Raw genomic sequence first — 13129 nt, 5'->3', positions numbered from 1 at the left:
TCGAAGCCCCATTGCGCTGCTGCTCTCCCTGGGTACGTTCTACGCTTTTTGATGCTTCAGACGCCACAGCTACTGCCGCGTCCAAACGTCCGTATTTACGAGTTCAGAGTGAGAACGGGTTGGTATAAATAATATAAAACATATGTAGGTTTTAAAATTAAGTTAATTGTTAACGCAATAAACAAAACTAGTTATAAAGATGGAGACACTAATCGCTCTGTCAGATTATTGAAGAAACAACAAATGAAAGGTCCTGAAAAGTCATTTTTTTTAAATTATAAGTGATGAATTCTTACATTAACACATCATTTACAAAGTTAGAACAATTTCAGTCAATTTCCATGAGAAACTTTTTGTCTTCGCTCTCACCGATTTAAAAAAGATGTTACATATCTCATGTCATATGTAATTTAAATCTGATTAAACCAAACCTACACATTCCTAAAGAAGCAGATTAACTGAGCGGTTGAGTGTTGAACTCCTACAATACCCAATACAACAATACATTAGTTTTTTTCTTTATTGCTGCATATTTAGTGATAGATATTTCATGTTACTGAGACAGACTGAAGATTTTAAGGCAAGTTTTTAGATCCTTTAAAGTGCTCATATTATGCTTTTTGGCTTTTCCCCTTTCCTTTATTGTGTTATATATCTTTTTTGTGCACGTTATAGGTTTACAAAGTGAAAAAGCCCAAAGTCCACCCCAAAGGGACTTACCATCTCCAACGGAAAACACTGTTCACCAACTGCTCCAAACAGCTCTATTGTAGTCCAGCCTTTACTTCAGAGACAAACGTGGTCACTTTGGAACACACGTTATAATGCTCGCCTAGCTGCTAGCATGGCACGCCCTCATACTCTGCTTCTGACTGGCTAGTAGTCCTTACCTAGCTACTGTCAGGGCATGCCTTCATACTCTGCTTCTGACTGGCTTGTAGTCCTTACCTAGGTACTGTCAGGACACGCCCTCATACTCTGCTTCTGACTGGCTAGTAGTCCTTACCTAGCTACTGTCATGCCACGCCCTCATACTCTGCTTCTGACTGGATATTAGTCCTTACCTAGGTACTGTCAGGGCACGCCCTCATACTCTGCTTCTGACTGGCTAGTAGTCCTTACCTAGGTACTGTCAGGTCATGCCCTCATACTCTGCTTCTGACTGGCTAGTGGTCCTTACCTAGGTACTGTCAGGGCACGCCCTCATACTCTGCTTCTGATTGGCTTGTAGTCCTTACCTAGCTACTGAGCATGTGCGACTCCCAACAAAGATGGAACAGAAGTGAGATGTCTCACTCTGTAGCTAAAACAGAGAGCTCAAGACACAGGGTGAAAAGAGGAGCTGCAGCAATGTGCAGTACAACAAATATATGGTGTTTTCTGAAAATTAAACCACATAAACCTATTCTTGTACAACCTGTAAACACAATTATGAACATGCAAATTAGTATAATATGAGCCCTTTAAAATAAAACATACAAATGTGGCAAGCAAAAAGTAATAAATCATAGATTGTTAGAAATCCTGCTGGTTAATGTCACATATTGTTATTTTGATATGACATAGCACGAAGTTGCTGACTCTTATGGAAGTTGATGCAGTCCTCTCCAAAGTTGATGATGTGTTTCAGGGCGCTCAGGATGAGTGAGTCAACGTCACTGTTGAGGTCGATTTCTCGATCGTAGTTCTTCACAGGGAAGATGCAGTTCATGGGAATTCCCACATTTACACTGAATTGCTCCATCTATGATTAAAAATAATCACAGCATCTCAGACCTCAGGACAATATACCGATGAATTGGACTGATACAAATCTTATTAAGTGGATCAAGTACTGGCCAGACATGACCAATTGTGTCAGTCTTCATCAGGTCGATGCATGATAATTAGGCAAACAAAAATTGAGAATTGATTTGAAGTTGCAGCCTCTCTTCTAGCAACATGACATCATGACTTCGCGTAAACATACACGCCACTTTCTAAAGCCACGTGGCGTGTTATCTCGAGGCTATGTGTTATCACGAGGTTACGGTTGGGTTTAGGAAACGTCACACGTGACTTGTGTTTAGGAAAAGAAGAACGGGGTTCAGTTTTTGACACGTGGGAAAAGAACAACTGGTTGGGTTTAGGAAAAGAACAAACGTGGAAAGGAAACATCACACGCAGGACACAAAGGAAACGGGACACATGGGACACGATGCCCAGTCTCCTGGGTGAAACCTCCCTAACCAGATTTTCGCCCTTTCATGCTACTCGCTACGGCGTCAATTCACACGCAATCGCAAGGTAATTGTCAGTCAATGGAACACACGCTAAAAAGCGAGTATGCGTTTTGATAACATGCCAATAATGGCATTCAAATTGGCGTGTCATCCATACGCCACTTCATGAGATCAGTCTGCTTCTAGAGGAATGATCTGAATCCAGACAAAGAGATTTACATGGCTTTAAATGAGGCGAAAACAGATCTTTGGTAGCCGGTAGAAATTTGAATATTGGCAAGGGTATTGAGTTTGGATCAGAATTAAAATACATGTAGGAAGAGAATAATTTTGGGTAGTGCTCGTATACTGAACAATTTAATTCATGTACCTCAATACACTTTTAACTATGACTCCATTACTGTGAAAATTCATAATATTACTCATTAAAACATACCTTTTCCTTCAGGTAATTGACCTTGTAGACATTCTGTAAATCTTCTTTGATTTCAGGACAGGTCTCATCAATCTTGGTGAGAATGGCCACTTGAGGAATACCTGCAAGAAGAACACAAAACTACTGAGTCCTGTAACTGACATAATAAGCACCACAGCTGCTGTTCTTTGTGATTACAAAAACTATAAACAAAGCTACAGGAGGGACTGCTTGATACTCAGTGTGCAGACTGATCTCATAAAGTGGCGTATGTATGACACGCCAAATCGTATGCCTTTATTATTGTCCCGTGTCCCATTATTGTTTTCCTAAATCCAACCCGTCCCCTGTACACGCGGATAGCTCCAAATGTGTACAGATAACACACCACTTGGCTTTAGAAAGTGGAGTGTATCTTTACGCGAAGTCATGATATCACATTGCAGTGTGGCTTACTACATTAGGATGCCTTTTTTCCAAGTGTTATCGATTAAAAACCCCAACGTTTTCAGAGATTTCTGCTCTTACTCAGGTGAGTGGCTTCCTTCCTGATGTTGCGAATCTTTTCTTCAATTTCGTTGTGCATGCAAGTTACCGTGTTGGCATCAATGACACAAACCAGAACATGCACTTTGTCGTTGTCAGTTGGATGGTTGATGTAGAATGGGTCGTCCTCTGACATCCTAGAATCACGATTGAACTGGAAAACAAGTTTGTATCCAGTTAAATTGCAGAAAGTAAGTAGAATTCAGTATATAATTCAAAATAAGAAACTTATTTTGTGGAAAACATTGCAAAGTAACTGTACCCTGTAATTGTCCTTCACGTGTCCCTTCAAAGCCAGTTTGATATCGTCCACTTGGACACCTTTGTCCTTGGCCAGGCCCATTATGTCATTGAACACAAAAGGGTAAAAGGTGTCTCGGTCTTTTTGGATATTGTAGGTTGTGTACTAAAAAGCAGAAAGAGAAACGTGCAGTTATTATGGTCACGAAATAGACATCAATACTGAACAACTGAATTAAACATTTAGGTGTAAGACAATCATTTAAAGAAAAAACAAGAAATACGGCATAAATGGCATCAGAAAGAGCTGCAGAATACTGTAGCTGCTCATGTACAATTTCCTGTTGTGGCTGAATTTAAGAAACAGGAAGACAGCCTAGCTCGGAAGCTTCCGCAACAGTTAAGGCTCCCTTTCAACTGTGGGCAATAACAGTTTATTTAGAGTAGTTGTGTTACTGCTGCACATATTGAGAAACTTCCTGAATAATAGTTTGGTATTGGTAGATTGTTCTGCAGTTGTCTAATGCCGAATTCAGGTGTTCCTCCAACACATTCTCACTCCCATCACGTAAAATACGGACGCTTGGTCAGGTGCCTTTGGCGTTGTTATTGACGCTAAAAGTCTCCTTTAGCGTCAGATCTAAACGCTCTTTATCTAAATGTGCTGGGTCGGGACTATTGGCGTCAATTTTGACGCAGTTAGGTTTAGGAAAAGGTTGTGGGTGAGCTTATAAAAGTAGACCGGGACAGTTGGGTTTAGGTAAAGAAGAACGGGACAGTTGGGTTTAGGTAAAGAAGAACGGGACAGTTGCGTTTAGGTAAAGAAGAACAGGACAGTTGGGTTTACGTAAAGAAGAACGGGACAGTTGGGTTTAGGAAAAGAAGAATGGGACGGTTGGGTTTAGGTAAAGAAGAACGGGACGGTTGGGTTTAGGTAAAGAAGAACGGGACGGTTGGGTTTAGGTAAAGAAGAACAGGACAGTTGGGTTTAGGTAAAGAAGAACGGAACAGTTGGGTTTAGGTAAAGAAGAACGGGACAGTTGGGTTTAGGTAAAGAAGAACGGGACAGTTGGGTTTAGGTAAAGAAGAACGGGACAGTTGGGTTTAGATAAAGAAGAACGGAACAGTTGGGTTTAGGTAAAGAAGAACGGGACGGCTGGGTTTAGATAAAGAAGAACGGGACAGTTGGGTTTAGGTAAAGAAGAACGGGACAGCTGGGTTTAGGAAACGTGACACGCAGAACACGATCCCCGGTCTCCTGGGTGAAAGTCCTGTGTTGTTTGAACCATCCACCCCTACCAACCGCCCTATGAGGATTTTTGGGCTTTCATACTACTCGCTACCGTAATCGCTCTTAATGCTATGTTATCTTCAAACCCTGTGTAGCTGCTGCTCTCCCCAGTGCGTTCTACAAACACGTTGAAGGGTGCTTTTTGCGTCGTTTCTGACGCTGACAGCCACTGCTCAAATGTCTATACTTTACGAGTTCGGAGTGAGAACGGGTTGGTTCCTCCTATGGTCCCATTTTGTGTGTTCGTGAGCTTTACGTTGTAATGCGGAAACATAGACACTACAAAGAAAGATATTTCAGACTTGTTGCTGAACCAATAAAACCACTCAAATATTGCTTTACCTGACTTGTTATCAGGTTAATTTAAAAAAATAACGTCTCTAACTGATCTGCTCCAAAATGTAAGGGCTTCTTTCTTGGCTCATGCTTCACCTTTCCACCAGGTTTCATGAAAATCTGGCCAGTAGTGTTTCTGTAATAATGCTGACAGATAGAAAAACAAACCAACCTAAATATAACCTCCTTGGCGGATGTAAAGTAGGCCTGGCAAACTCGATTCCTTTTTAGGATTCAGGTTATTCTGAGTCATTCACCAAACTGATCCGGGTTGTGCGATTCACTTGAATCACTTGAGTCAGTATTGTATGCTACATCAAAGGCGAGCTTTTGATTTGGATAAAATGCCATGTTTTCATTTAGAATCTTTTAATTTTATTTGGAAAACGTTATATCCATAAATGTAAATGGTCTGAAAGAAAACCGAATATTCTTTTAAAAATTACATGTAATTATATTTTGTAACTTTAATAGGACTGACAAATAAGAAAGCCATCTGGACTCTGAACATTTACAATGACTTACAACCTCTTTAATTTAAATTCCATGCGCCCCTTTTTCATGTATTTTATTATACTAAATTTAATGTTTTCAATGTGTATGTGCATCTGTACTTGAATAATAGTAAAAAAAAAAAACATGAGTTGTCGGCGAGGCGAGCTTACAATGTTTCGGACTGTCTGCTCGACCTAATTGCATTTTAATATACTACATTTATACACCAAACCTACAGTAGGCCTAGCTAGGCTACGTGCAGAACATTGTATGTTATTTCAGAAGTGAAAGAATGGCTTTTGTTGTTGATTTGCTTTACTCTGAGCTCGAGGAGAGACCTCACTCGCTCCCCATGCTCGCTTGTCTGAATCAGATCCACTCATGACAACGTAGCCGGCTGATTCAGTTGATTCGCGGGATTTACTGACTCCCGCGAGAGCTCACGCAGTCATCAACAACTCATGAGTCATCGGGGGCTCGTAAGTTGTCGACAACTCATGAGTTGTCTGCAACCCGAGCCGGCCGAAGCTTGTAATGTTTCGGACTGTCTGCTTAACCTGATTGCATTAACATACTACATTTATACACCAAACCTACAGTAGGCCTAGCTAGGCTACGTGTGAACAATGTATGTTATTTCAGAAGTGAAAGAATGGCTTTTGTTGTTGATTTGCTTTACCCTGAACTCGAGGAGAAGCTGCACTTCCGCTGCTCGCTTCGTCTGAGTCAGATCCACTCACGACAACGTAGCCGGGTTGATTCAGTTGATTCGCGGGATTTACTGACTCCCGAGGAACTCACGGAGTCATCGACAACTCATGAATCACCAACAACTACGAAATAGCCGAGGGCTCGTGAGTTCTCGAGTGAATCCCACGGCCGGTGCAAGCTTCGGCTCTGAGTCTGCGGGTCGGGACTGTCTCTCTGCTCACTCGGGCTTGACTTGACTTCTTGTGGAGTTGCTGCGTACGAAATTGTAAGTTATAATGCTTTTTGCAACTAAGATGGCTAGGAATAGTAGAAGCTAATGTTGCAAGAGGTTTTTGTGTGCTGCTGTTATCATGTTAGATTGAATTGTAGTAGGACTCAACTGAACCGGGTTAATGATGCTAGAGACTCGTGATTCGTGAGTCAATTTAAAGACTCGGGTTAAAGATCCGAGTGAATCACAACTCGAACAGGTCTAATGTAAAGGCTGTTTCATGCTTCTGAAATAAAAAATACATTTCAGAAAGGTTTGCAAAGTTTTTATATGACAAAAGAAATTAGGGATATTAATAATGTCGTTCGCCTAGACCCGGCAGGGGAGGGTGATATCTAAAGACACGACATCCCTTCTCTTCTCTCCTTCATAATTGTCAAATTCATCTACCAACCCTTATAGAGCTGGCTCAGGTTTGCCTTGAACCAGCTTAGTTATGCTGTTATATTTTGAGACTGCCGGAGTCTTTATGTTTTCTTGCCCCGCAGTTATCCCTGGCTTAGGGTAAATCATGGTTGCAGCTGTCGCCGTAGTCCTGCTTGGCACCCTGCTATGCCCTGCTATGGCCTGGTACACCCTGCTGTTCCCTGCCGTGCCCTAATACGCCCTGATATGCCCTGCTACGCCCTGCTACGCCCTGCAGTGTCCTGCTATGCCCTGCAGTACCCTGCTACGCTCTGCTACAACTTGCTACGCTCTGCAGTGTCCTGCAATGCACTGATATGCCCTGATACGCCCTGCTTTGCCCTGCAGTGCCCTGCTACCCTTTGCTAAGCCCTGCTACTCCCTGCTATGCCCTGCTATGCCCTGCTATGCCCTGGAGAGCCCTGCATTGCTCCACTCTGCTGCACCATGAACAATAACTACTATTTCTAGTCATAGTTCCATTATCTTTATTATGTTATTGCCACTGTTCATCACACCTCCAACCGGCACCGACAGACACCGCCTACCAAGAGCCTAGGTCTGTCCGAGGTTTCTTCCTAAAAGGAAGTTTTCCTCACCACTTGAGGTTTCTGCTTCAGTTTTTCCTCTCCACTGTTGCACTAAATGCTTGCTCTTGGGGGAATTATTGGAATTCTTGTAAATTATACAGTAAGGTCTAGACCTACTCTATCTGTAAATTGTCTTGAGATAACTCTTATGATTTGATACTATAAATAAAATAAAACTGAATTGAATGAATGCAATGAAAAGTTTGTCATACCCCTTTGGTGAAACAGTCATGAAAAGTTTTGTCTGCCAAAGCCTGGGTGTACATTCTGCCTTGTAAGACACTTTGGACAGAGTTGATGAAACTGGATTTTCCAGCTCCAATATGTCCATGAAGGAGAATCCTGAGCTGCTGGCCATCAGTCTGAGGTCTGTAGTCCTTCACATACTGCAGATCCCTCTGGTTGTCTCTACTCAGGGAAAGGAAACATTACATTAGAGTATATGTAGACTAAACTATATTTTATAGAAAAGTTACCCAGGTATCACACAACAACTGGGAAGTTAATCAGGATGTCATGGAACACGGAAACTGACATACAAACAAGGTTGATTACAAGTAAACGTGTATAGTTTGTGCAGTGAAAGATTATGTTGATAAAAGGTGCAGACACACTCACCCCCAGTTTATTTCCCTCCATGGTTTGCTGAGAACTGACAAATTGCACAACAAATTTTTAGATGAGTCAAAAGATACCCTCATTATGCAATAATGTGTAATTTTCCATAAATAAGAACCGGTTTTCTTTTTTAAACTAACTTACATGGAGGAGCTTCAGTTTCTTTACGTTCTTTTTTTCTCCAAAATCCTAAAAAAACAACAACTGGTTTATCAAAACACATCCAAATTATGTATTAACTGAAGTAAAAATATAACACAAAACCCAGGCTTTAAATACATAAAACATATAATAAAACAGACACACAAATTCGCACATACATTCAAAACTATAAAGCTGTTTAAAAAGTACTATCAATTTTTATAAAATTTAATTTTTTTTGTCATGCTTACAACAAGGAAGCAGACATCCCCAGCTCTCCCCAGAAAATTGCACTACCCTATCCTACCCCTACTGTAATTACACTTATACTTAGCCATATTCTACTGCTCTTCATACTATTCATCCTGCTTATACACTTATTCTTACTACTCTTATAATGTTACCACACTGCACATAGCTGTACATACTGTACATATCTGTCTATATGGTTCATTCAGTGTATCCATATTTATTAGGGCCCGAGCACGAAAGTGCGAAGGAACCTATTGTTTTTCATCAGATTATTATTTTTCCGAGTGCTTCGTCGCATTTTTGAGGGCTTTACAATGCACGAAAACTCACAAAAATGTGCACACATATCACAACTGGTGAAAGTTGCAAAGTTCTGTAGTAATGGGGCTCAGACGTTGCCAGGGGGCTCCATAGAGCCCACTAACGTGCGCCTTAATTCCTACAAAAGTAATAAGTTAATATACCAACTTTTGAGGGAACATAGGTCTCATCTTGAAGTCCACGGTGCTATTTTTAGAAAAAATTACAAAATTCAAAAATTTCCGAAATTTTGGTTTTCGTGAAAAAAATCAAACTACGATTATTAGAAATACGAACACGTTTGATTACTTTAGGATGCACGAAAACTCTCAAACTTTTGCAGCCATGTGTAGAACATTAAATTCTTTCATCTGAATTCACATTTAGGCTTGGGAGTGGTACGATTGCTCTATCGCGCCCCCTAATTGGTTTTAGCCCATACCTGTAAGCGGGCTCCATAGTGCCCCCTAATGCGTGGAAGGCCTTAACTTGGACATAGTTGCTCCGATCTTCACCAGACTTAATACCCATATTGCTCTAATCATTGTGGACAAATTTCCCATTTACATTCATTAGCTCTGCCCAACCGGAAGGTGGCCATTTTTAATTATGCATTTTTCAGATGTTGCACATTCTTTTGAACTCGTCCTAGGCCATGATTTCAATCTTCTTGAATCTTCTTGAAAATGGGCTTGAGCATCCATGCCAAATGTAGAGTGAATCGGCCATTAGATAGCGCTGTTAGAATTTTTTATATTAATTAGCCACATCGCAATATATGGGAAACCTACTTTGTCTAACTCCTCCTGGGCCGTGAGTCCAATCTGCACGAAAACTTGGATATAGACTCGGTGGACCCTCGTGACTAAAGGGTGCACAAGTTATGGAGGACCAACTTCCTGTAGGTGGCTGTTTAAACAGGAACGGTTGTTCCTATTTACATAAAACTTAGAATGTGTGGTCTACATGTGATATTACGCTGCCCCCTATACTCTAGCCACACCCATGTACACAGACCACGCCCCCTTTCATAACTTGTTAACCGTTTAAGGTAAACTCTTGAGAAGTATCATTGAACTCAGCAAAGAGATCCTTTTTAATTGGTGACGGTTTGCCCCGCCCCATATGCTTAAGTCATGCCCCCTTAATAACTAATGACCCGTTTCTTGTACACTATTGTGTGAGGTATCATTGAACTCAGCAGAGAGTCCCCTTTTCATTGGTGACGATTTACAGTGTCTGAGTGTCACGCAAATGCATTACCCCCGACTGCAAGAAAGTGAGGGCCCATTCATCGCTGCTTGCAGCTTTAATTCTGTTTTTCTTATTATATATTCTGCTAATACACTGCATATATCTATATTATTCTTACTACTAGTATAATGTCACTGCTACTACATTGCACATATCTGTACATGTTGTTCATACATTGTTCATATTACATAGCCATATTTATTCTGCTCTTATAACACTGCACTATATTTCTTGTCCTGCCTATGCATCACCCGTCTATACTTGAATATCACATTTGCACTTTTCTGCTTTTTTGTACTTCTGGTTGGATGCAAACTGCATTTCGTTGTCTTTGTACTCGTACTCTGCACAATGACAATAAAGTTGACTCTAATCTAATCAGTTCTTGATGATCATATTTTGAATAATAATAAACTGTTGAAAGTGCTGCACAACTAGAGAAAATACATTAAAACAACACAATTCAACATAAATAAATGAATCAAGATTCACACAAAGATAGAAAGCCTTTCTAAGAAGAGAATTAAAAGCAACGATGGATTTGGCTGACCTAATTTCTGCAGGAAGGTCATTCCAGGGTTTGGTGTTCCGGACTGCAAAAGCCAGATACTTCTTAGTTCTTAGTCACCAGTCAGACTCTGGGTACGACCAGCAGGCCACAGTCAGCCGATCTAAGAGGATACACAGGCTCATAAGGAGTCAGAAGAGCTTAAATATCGACTAACTAGGATCTGAAATAGGTACAATACTGACAATACTTTCAAAAACACAGGAAGCACAAACACAGGAAGCACAATTTTGTTACACATTTGAGGATAATGGAAACTTCGTACCTGCGTTGTTGTACTGGAACAAAGTGAGCAAGAAAGACCAAATATAACACTTGGACGAAGTGTTGTAATTTATGTTGCCGTTGATAATATCAATAAGTGATCCTCCCCCACATAACATAAATTTCCCTTCGTCAGGCCAGACCAGAAACCACACATTTAGTTTCATTTTCATCAGGATGTTTGTCTCTTTTCAAAGCAGAGTTTTATTTTATGTAAAGAGGGAGTATCATTCATTTTATAACAACTAAACTTCTTGCTACAGTTTAATTTCAGACCCATCAATTACATTTAAGACGTAAACAAGAATCTTTTCAATCCATCAGATCATCACTGCACTCAAAGTGAAGACCTGTTCAACAGGTTTGACTTGTTAGTCATTTTCTCACATTGAGTTTGTTGTTACTGTTGCAGTTTAATCTCTCATACCTCAAATATAGATTTGTGCTTATTTTTTTAGGGTGGGGCATTTCTGCCTTTATTGTATAGGAAAGCTGAGATATGAAAGGGGAGAGAGAGGGGGGAAGACATGCAGGAAAACTGTCATGGGTCGGATTCGAATCCCAGATCTTTTCCGCTGAGAAATAAACCTCTGCACACGTGCGCCCGCTCCTCCAACTGAGCTAAACGGTCACAGATTTGTACTTTAAAGGTCCCATGAGATAGTGCTCTTTGGATGCTTTTATAAAGACCTTAGTGGTCCCCTAATACTGTATCTGAAGTCTCTTTTATATAGACCTTAGTGGTCCCCTAATACTGTATCTGAAGTCTCTTTTATATAGACCTTAGTGGTCCCCTAATACTGTATCTGAAGTCTCTTTTATATAGACCTTAGTGGTCCCCTAATACTGTATCTGAAGTCTCTTTTATATAGACCTTAGTGGTCCCCTAATACTGTATCTGAAGTCTCTTTTATATAGACCTTAGTGGTCCCCTAATACTGTATCTGAAGTCTCTTTTATATAGACCTTAGTGGTCCCCTAATACTGTATCTGAAGTATCTTTATATAGACCTTAGTGGTCCCCTAATACTGTATCTGAAGTCTCTTTTATATAGACCTTAGTGGTCCCCTAATACTGTATCTGAAGTCTCTTTTATATAGACCTTAGTGGTCCCCTAATACTGTATCTGAATTCTCTTTTATATAGACCTTAGTGGTCCCCTAATACTGTATCTGAAGTCTCTTTCCCGAAATTCTGAATTGGTGCAGAATTACAGCCACTAGAGCCAGTCCCACAATGAGCTTTCCTTAGTATGTGCCATTTCTGTGTCTGTAGCTATTGATGAGGAGAGGGGGGGGGCAAGGTGGAGGGTGGGGGGGGGGCCTTAAACAACTGCCACTTTGGTCGTTTGAAAGCCATGATGTCTCTCTCTCATGGGTGGGCCAAATTCTCTGGGTGGGCAAAGCAGAGAAAGGGGAGGTAACCTTGCTCCTTATGACCTCATAAGGAGAAGATTCCTGATTGGTCCATCTGAGCTTTCATTTTCTCAAAGGCAGAGCAGGATACCCAGGGCTCGGTTTACACCTATCACCATTTCTAGCCACTGGGGGACCATAGGCAGGCTGGGAGAACTCATATTAATGTTAAAAAACCTCATAAAGTGAAGTTTTCATGCCATGGGACCTTTAAGTATTATAGTAGTAATAATACAATATTTCTACATTACAGTTAACTTTTTTATAGCGAGGCAAAGATCTGTAGCCTGATAACTGGGTTTACTTTTCACAATAGGACGGAAATACACAAAAAACATTGTGTCAGGTCTACAGTTATGATGCACGAATAGCTTAGATCCCAATCACAAAAGTCTGATAATGGTAGCAGTTCATCAGGCTGCTACCATTAGGCCCCAACAGGACACATTTTTGTTTTAAGTTAGCCAAACTAACTGCAGCATCTAGTGAACATCAAGAAATATCTGAATCCATTGTTGACAGCTGAACATAAAAAGCTTTTTGAAGGTAGGTGGCTGCTGTTTTGTACTGCATGTAGGACAGGTGTGCCTCATAAACTGATAAAAAGTGCCTATCCCTTTAGTTTCTGTCATTATTTAGTAAAGAAGTATAAAATAGTCATGAACCTTGACATGAAGTGAAGATTTTTCATCAGCTTGGGGTTTTGCAATTTTATCCGTGTACAAACAGCAGCTTCATTCAACTACTGTTTGTTATGTAAATAAATATAAGCGATGTGATGCAAAGTAGCTCTT

General features: G+C 40.6%; 1 protein-coding gene across 2 annotated transcripts; it reads right to left on the bottom strand.

Annotated features, from left to right (window-relative positions):
* Positions 1-1334: 1334 nt before the first annotated feature.
* On the bottom strand, positions 1335-11138 carry LOC120547054 (interferon-induced protein 44-like). Of its 2 annotated transcripts, XM_039782429.1 has the most exons (9): positions 10921-11138; positions 10638-10758; positions 8285-8329; positions 8141-8174; positions 7735-7930; positions 3446-3589; positions 3166-3337; positions 2659-2759; positions 1335-1744 (listed from the first exon to the last, which is right to left on the bottom strand). In XM_039782429.1, the coding sequence occupies exons 2-9, from the start codon at positions 10657-10659 to the stop codon at positions 1538-1540; spliced, it is 921 nt and encodes a 306-aa protein (XP_039638363.1). In that variant the 5' UTR covers positions 10660-10758; positions 10921-11138; the 3' UTR covers positions 1335-1537. The 2 variants fall into 2 exon arrangements, with proteins under 2 accessions (XP_039638363.1, XP_039638361.1); XM_039782427.1 differs by having other exon boundaries at positions 10638-11138.
* Between the last annotated feature and the right edge of the window lie 1991 nt (positions 11139-13129).

The sequence above is a fragment of the Perca fluviatilis genome, chromosome 18 (assembly GCF_010015445.1).
Source record: "Perca fluviatilis chromosome 18, GENO_Pfluv_1.0, whole genome shotgun sequence".
Classification (NCBI taxonomy): domain Eukaryota; kingdom Metazoa; phylum Chordata; class Actinopteri; order Perciformes; family Percidae; genus Perca; species Perca fluviatilis.
Note: the sequence above shows the minus strand (reverse complement) of the source record. Positions and strands in the feature narration are given on the sequence as shown.